This window comes from Aquila chrysaetos, chromosome 8 (genome assembly GCF_900496995.4).
Source record: "Aquila chrysaetos chrysaetos chromosome 8, bAquChr1.4, whole genome shotgun sequence".
NCBI classification, from domain to species: domain Eukaryota; kingdom Metazoa; phylum Chordata; class Aves; order Accipitriformes; family Accipitridae; genus Aquila; species Aquila chrysaetos.
The window spans coordinates 23,571,687-23,578,655 of record NC_044011.1 but is presented as its reverse complement, the minus strand read 5'-3'; the positions used below and the strand labels follow the sequence as shown (position 1 = coordinate 23,578,655).

General features: G+C 41.4%; 1 protein-coding gene across 1 annotated transcript; it reads right to left on the bottom strand.

Moving 5' to 3' along the window:
• TAAR5 (trace amine associated receptor 5) lies at positions 1–2,898 on the bottom strand. Its single transcript, XM_030022787.1, is given in 6 exon segments — positions 1–75; positions 77–166; positions 168–726; positions 728–1,084; positions 2,509–2,591; positions 2,833–2,898. Coding segments are annotated over 6 exon segments (1,230 nt in total).
• Between the last annotated feature and the right edge of the window lie 4,071 nt (positions 2,899–6,969).

The following is a 6,969-nucleotide window of genomic DNA, read 5'->3' as shown; positions in this document are numbered from 1 at the left end:
TCATTCCTGGTACAAGTCTACTGTAGGTGTCCTGGAACAAAAGATCCCACGAGTTAAGACTAGTTTCACAGCTTTTCCTGAACCAACGGTAGGAAAACACATAGATCAGGGGATTGCAGGCAGAACTGAAGTAAGCAAACCAAATTAGGTCAAACAGAACTGGGGCGGGTAATGAAATCCAGAAGACTGTCTACCATGGTGTCAATAGTAAAGGGCAACCAGCACAGGAGGTAGACTCCTACAGTTACCCCAAGAGTCCTTGCTGCTTTGGATGCTCCTACATGTAGCTGAGACCTGATACTCATACTCATGTTGTTTATTGGCCTGGCTTGCTTGTTAGCCACAGTAAATATTTTTACATACAGAACTACCATTACGAGGCAAGGGAAGAAGAATACTGGAAAGTTCAGCCACCCCCAGATCTTGTTGAACAGCAGCTGACAGCTACCAACACAAGGCAAGTCTTGCAAAAAACGGCCCGGTCCTTCTGCAGTCGCTTTAGTGTAGAGGAAGACAGAGGTATAAGCCACAGACACTGCCCACCCCACCCCAATGTAAATGCAGGCCACTCTTACGGTGAACTTGGTGGGGTAGAGCAAAGGGTCACAGATGGCACAGTGCCAATCAATGGAAATGAAACACAGGTGAAATATGGAGGTCAAGCAGAAGAGTGTGTCCAGAAAGGTGTGCGGCCTACAGAAGTCATCTCTAAAATACCAGCAGGTATAATACTCTAAGCCCCAGGAGGAGGTCGGCAAGGGCGAGGGAGAGGAGCAGGGGGTTGGTGGGCTTGTGCAGGGCTTTGAAATGGGAAACGACAATGACGACAAGCAGCTTCCCCAGCACTGTGATCAGCGTGCCCAAGGCACAAGCCAGATAAATGGCCAGCTGGACCCCGAAGGGGTGTAAGGTCCTGTAGCAGGAGCCGTTCGCCTTGTAGCACAAGGAGACAAGCATCCCCTTCTCAGCACTGGGAACCCAGGCTGAGCTCACGCCAAGCCTGCCCAGGTCCCACTGCCTACCCCGGCTCTGCCACAAGCCTGGAAAAGGATTCACCTTCCAGCAGAGGTGCCAAATCACTAACCTGAAAAAAAGGTAATAAAAAGGCAGGTTAGAGGGAGAGATGTCTTTTAATCAAGTACTTTTATTAAAGCCATCGGATAGTTTCCATATTTCAAGCGAAAAAATGAGCCTGATTTATCTGTTTTATATCTCTATTGAAATAAAACAGCTCTAGATCAGTGTATTCAATTTTCGTGGCATCACTTTTTATATTTTTTTGTTTTCTTTCAGCCAATACCACAAATAGTTCAGGAAATGCAGCAAGTCTAGAGGTGTGTGGGCAAGCAGTCAATAAAAAGAAGGTCTGCCTTAGAAGGCAAACCAGAGCTGAGTAAGAGGCATTGCAAGCCAAAGCTCCCTGAGGGATTTGAAAGCTGACTTTGGTATAATGGTACACTGGTTCCTGTGAATTTCCCTGGAAATGACGTTCCAATTTAGTTATGATTCTTTTTATTATGTAGAAGCTGTGAAGTGATTATTCTGAAACAAGTAATATCTGATTGCAAAGGAAAACCCCTCAGGGCAAGTTGCTCATTTTATAGTGTTCTGGCTATGGGGATATATATGGATATCCATTGTGTTGATGACAAAAGTATTCAGCAAGAAATATTGTTATATGCCCTAAAGATTGCTCCTGCTTTTTACTTATGAAATTGCTACTTAAGTTTTAGGTTACTTAATTTTTAATTTGAACTGTAAGAAATATACAATATTAATGGATTATAGTGCATTATTCCAGCAGTCTTTTTAATAAATTGGATAACTGAAAGGTATGATTTTTAACAGTAGGACAACTACAATTAAATACATGACATTCTTCTATATGTGTTTTTGTTCTTGAAATGACTGGTAAAATAGCTGGAAATTATTCCCACCTTTCCCATCCTTCCCAGCAGCAACAAAACATAATAGCAAATGTCTCTTAATTTTATTTCCAGAAACTTTTAAATCAGAAATACTTATGATAAAATATCTCTTTTCGTAGAATGGGAGCTGTACTGCAATGCACTGAAATCCTTTTCTAAGTACATGCCTACTGCCTGAGTGGAAAGCATGAGATGTTATATAAACCAGATGGAGAGAGAGTCCCTATAGGTGACTAATATACCCTAGGGGCATAGAGAGACTGTTGTGTATTTGGCAAAAATTGCCATTTTCTAAGAAGTTTAAATGCACACATGCTCAGTTGCTGTTGAATCAAAATTGCTGGGTATAGTCTAAAGCTGAACTTTTGTTGAATGTACTATGCAGCCTAGTAATCCACAGGAAAACACAAAAACCCCAGAAGGATAAGTGTGCTGATATGGTTCGATCTGCAGTGAACATGCATAGCCAATATCTTTTTTCACTGAAACTGCTGCATATAACGTCTAAGATCTAAATTCTTCTAAGTAACCTCTGAGTCTGAGTTCCTTAAAATAGAACAAGACAGTTTCAAAGGATTACGGACTTTCTAAGAGGGCCATCATCAGTGCCCCTGTGCCATGAAATTTTTCCTCACAGCTTCCAGGAGAGTCAGTCTGGGATCCCTAAAAAGAATATAATAGTATGAGAATGCTGTGGGCTTACTAAGTTGACCTATATTGAGCTAGTGAACCTAAACCTCAAATCTTCCGTCACATGTATTACAGCTGTATAGCCCATAGTGCAGCCTTTTGTTCTCCCTTGTACTAGTAAGCAGTTACCATCTCTGAAGAAGTCAGGGTCTCATATATGAGTGTTTTATCATTACTGCAGAGTGGCGGAAATGTTTACAGAGTAAATACTCACCCAGTCCAGCTTAAAATTCTGCCAGGTGTAGTGCACTCCACCTCCATGCAGACAGGGGGTCTCCATGGGGTGCGGTATGTATTTTTTCTTAATATTTTTTACACAAATAGCAATATTTGGCCTTCAGTTTTGTAACTATGGAAAATCCTTGTCCATAGCACTCACAAGAAATTGTTCCACCTGCTGTATCCCAGTTTTGTGTAACTTTTGCTTTTATGTTTTCCTGCTCTTTGTTACACTGGTCTGTGTTCTGTCCATTCAAGTGCTCATGTAGGACACACGTATATGAACAGTTTTAGAAACAGTACCTCTGTAAGTTAACTGTGCCAGCTTAAACTGTTAAAAGTGGAAGTGAAGATGGAGAGAGAAGAACTCACTGCTATTGACCCCATCTGTAGCATCTTTGTCCAAATTAGTCAGCTGAAGGATTACAACCAATGAGTCTGTGGATTAGAGAAGGAGTAAAAAATTATATTTTAGTTCAAGAAGTTAATAAAAAGAATTAAATCTGTTATCTTTGAAATTGAAAAATCATATATTTGTTTCAGTCTAGGATTGTCTTAACCCAATTTTTCTTTCAGTTTATTGATCTTGTTATCCTTTTATTGTCTCCTTTTTTCCATTTATGTCAAATTTGAAATTATTGATATCATAATAAAGTGAAAAATCCCAATACTTCATCATCTTCAAAACATTCCCTCTCATAATTTTTTTCTGTCTAAACTTTTTTCTGAATGTGAACCCAAAGTGCAGTTTTTAGCGAACTTAGTGTTTAGTGATGCAGCAGAGAAATTGTAAAAGGTATGGCAGAAAAAAGTCAAAATACACGCAGAAAAAAAGTTGAATGTGACATACTCTGGTTCAAGAGTTCTCTGCAGAAGAGTTCATTAATAACAGGTGTTAAAGGTAATCCCAAGACTGCAAAAGAGGGCTGCTGGTACAACCAATATAGCCCTTCCCCAGAGCTCCTGATTCCCTTTGCTGTTGTTTGCAGTGAGCAAAACACACGTCAAATGGGAATAATCTGACCGAAACAAGCAATATGTTAATAGAGCCTGTTAATTCACATTTCAGAAGAAAAATTAGAAACTTAAGATATTTTAAGCTGGTAAAAAAGGAAAGGAGAGGGAGAAGTAAGGTGGTGTACTGCACAGCACTGGCAGAACAAAATGAACAAAGAATTAATACTGAAATACAAGCCACCAAGTAGTCCAGCGTGTGAAAAGCATCAAATGGCCTTCAACCACCTGGATGTGGCTCACGCAAAGCTGCCTTTTTATACTGGGCAATTTTTTAGTGGCACAAAGTGGACAGAGGTGACCGAACTCCCCTGGGCAAGGAACAGGAGAGCACATGGCAGCTTAAAACAGACATCCCTATCACCCGTCTTCTGCTGATTCAAGGCACCTGCACAACACTGACCTGCAACCAGACCGCTGATCCCAGACTGGGCAGATATCACTCACTCCCTGCAATTTCCACCAAAGGAAACAGAAATGGCCAATATAATTGCCCACAATTTCTTGCCCAGCTGGTGTGGGGCCTGCAAGACTAGAGGGGATGTTCTGGTCCAGGGCTGCTCCATGGGCATCAAACATCACTTTCAAACCCTGTAGAATCACATTTTCTTCCTGTCTAACCTGGCAATGTTGCACTGCTGGTAGCGTTACTGGAATGAGATGCTGATTTCTGCTAAATTGTCACAACGAGGAATAAAAATCACTTTTTTGCCCAGAATAACATCGGACAAGCCAGATGCACTGGAATGTCCTGCATCACCAAACAGGAGCACGCTCCTTTTGTACTCACACAACACAGCAACTGCGTGGTAGCACCTGACCGTCACTTTGGTGTCCTGACTGTGGGGAAAGGGCACAGTGCAGTAACCACCGGGAAGACGGAACTGAAGATTTGCCCATGAAACCTTTGACAAATATGATGGGTTTTTTTAATTTATATTTGATTTACTCCCTTTTTAAAAATCTAACCTTTAATTCCTCTGAGGGAATGTACCCACCTTCATAGATGACTGTTTTGATGATCACTTATTTTCATTAGCAGTGCAGTGCAGCACATGGAGAGAGAGGCAGTTGTTCAGAGGCTAGACCATCATACCCTAAATCACCCACATTTAAGATATTTTTCAGCTACAGAATGAAAAATTATGTTTATAAAAGCAGGCTGAGGTTGGTTTACCAGCGCTTGTAAGACTGTGTCTGGAGTCCTATGAGTAGATAAAGATGACAGAGTGTTTTCAGCCGGAAAAAGTGTTTCGGCTCCATTCTGCTCCCCTGGTTCGTTTGGAAAGTTTGGCTAATAGATCGGGACGACTAGGGTCCTAATTTTCAGACAATGATATCTAAATAATTATGTCATGCGGCTTAAACATGAGAGTTCACACTGGCCCTTGGACACAATGGTTCTTCGGTGTTGTGGCCACGTTGCTTGTGTCTCTGTGCACACAGCAGAGAGTCTGGATGATGTATCCTGTATATGTTGTCAGTGTGCTGGTCCTTTCCTAGCATCCGGACACAACATTTCTTCAGATGTTGTATTACCTTGCTGAATCTAAGTCCACCCATAGGTTACCTGTTATTGTATTTTACAGTATATGCACATACTGTAAAGATAAAAGAACCATATAAATATTTGCAAAGTTTTCTGAAAGTAATTCCAGGAGTTGCTAATTCATTTATAAAGAATGTGACTAGTTAACCAAGTTTTTACAGGAAGGCAGTAGAGTACACTGAAAATAGCAGTCTGAATATTGCACCTGCAATGAACGTTTTCAAAGGTTTTTTGTAGCAGATGATAAACCCTAAGTGATGGGGCTGCAGGCAGAGCTGAAATAATCCAGCCAGCAGGTGGCATTGCACAAGCCCTTAAGTGCAGAGAAGTTAATAAAAAGATCAACTGTTAGGAGAAAGGCAGCCAAAACCAACAACAAACACAACCAACCAACCAACCAACCTCCCCCCCCCCCCCCCCCCCCCCCCCGCCAAATTTCCATGATTATGCATGGTGTTTCCATTACTTTGTTCTGGTTTTGAAGGAATTCTGATTCTTGTGACACAGAATTTTATTAAGTTTTCTGCAGTGTTTTCTTGCTACAGAAACTATGTGGACTTGCATCTCTACCATCACTGTGCCTGGAAAAGAGGAAGCAAACGGAGAAGCCAGCACTTCTCAGCATTTGTTAAGTATGAGAGAAACACAGAAACTGCTGCAGGAAATAGGTGCTGTATATTCTCCAATACTGTCAGTATTTAACCCTGAGAAAAACCATGCTAAAGGCAAACAAGAATAAAATTGACATGCTATCTAAGAAAATTACTTCTATCATAGGGATGGTCATTTTGGTGATGTAATGCTGTATTGGGTCTGGCACAAATGCAATGGGTCAAAGATGGTATAATTACAGCCGAGAGAGAGAAATCAGAGAGAATAGTGAGGTGCTACACACAACTGTCATCACAAGATGTGCAAAGTTTGCAGGAGAGATCCCCAAGGTACCAGCACAATTTGATGGAGCTGACTGCACTGTGGGGCATAACATGACACTGAGAAAAAGTCATTTTTGACCATGGAGCAGACCAGAAACTTGGTGGGAGAGTGGGTTGCTGGAGATGATGGATGGAAGCAGTCACAGATATATTTCCCTCTGTTTTGGACAGGACAGTTCCACCTGTGTACGTGTGCACAGCACAGGGGCAAAGCCCATGCCTTGCATTTCTAGGCCCTAAATTGTTAACTGTTTCTTGCATTTCTAACCCTAAAATCTTAACAAAGTCAAAGCAATACTACCCCAGCTGTGAGCCCCAGAGGCTAGATGAAGTCATGATTTGGCAGCATGAAGTATTCGCCAAAGTATTGCAAAACAACCAGTCCTGGGGCAGAAAACTAGGTGAAACAAAATTGCTTAAACATTGAAGAACAAGAACTGTAGGGGAAAGGGGTTTTTTGGGAAAAAGACATTCTTGAGCACGCAGTCCTTTCTTTGGGTCAAATCTTGCCTCTCCTGATTTATTTAAAACATATCTTTATATCTTCAGAAGCATCTTTAAACCATCATGATTACAGTGTCAGGTCTAGAGACAAATGCGACTGTCGCAAGTGCTGCGACTGTCATTTCTGTCA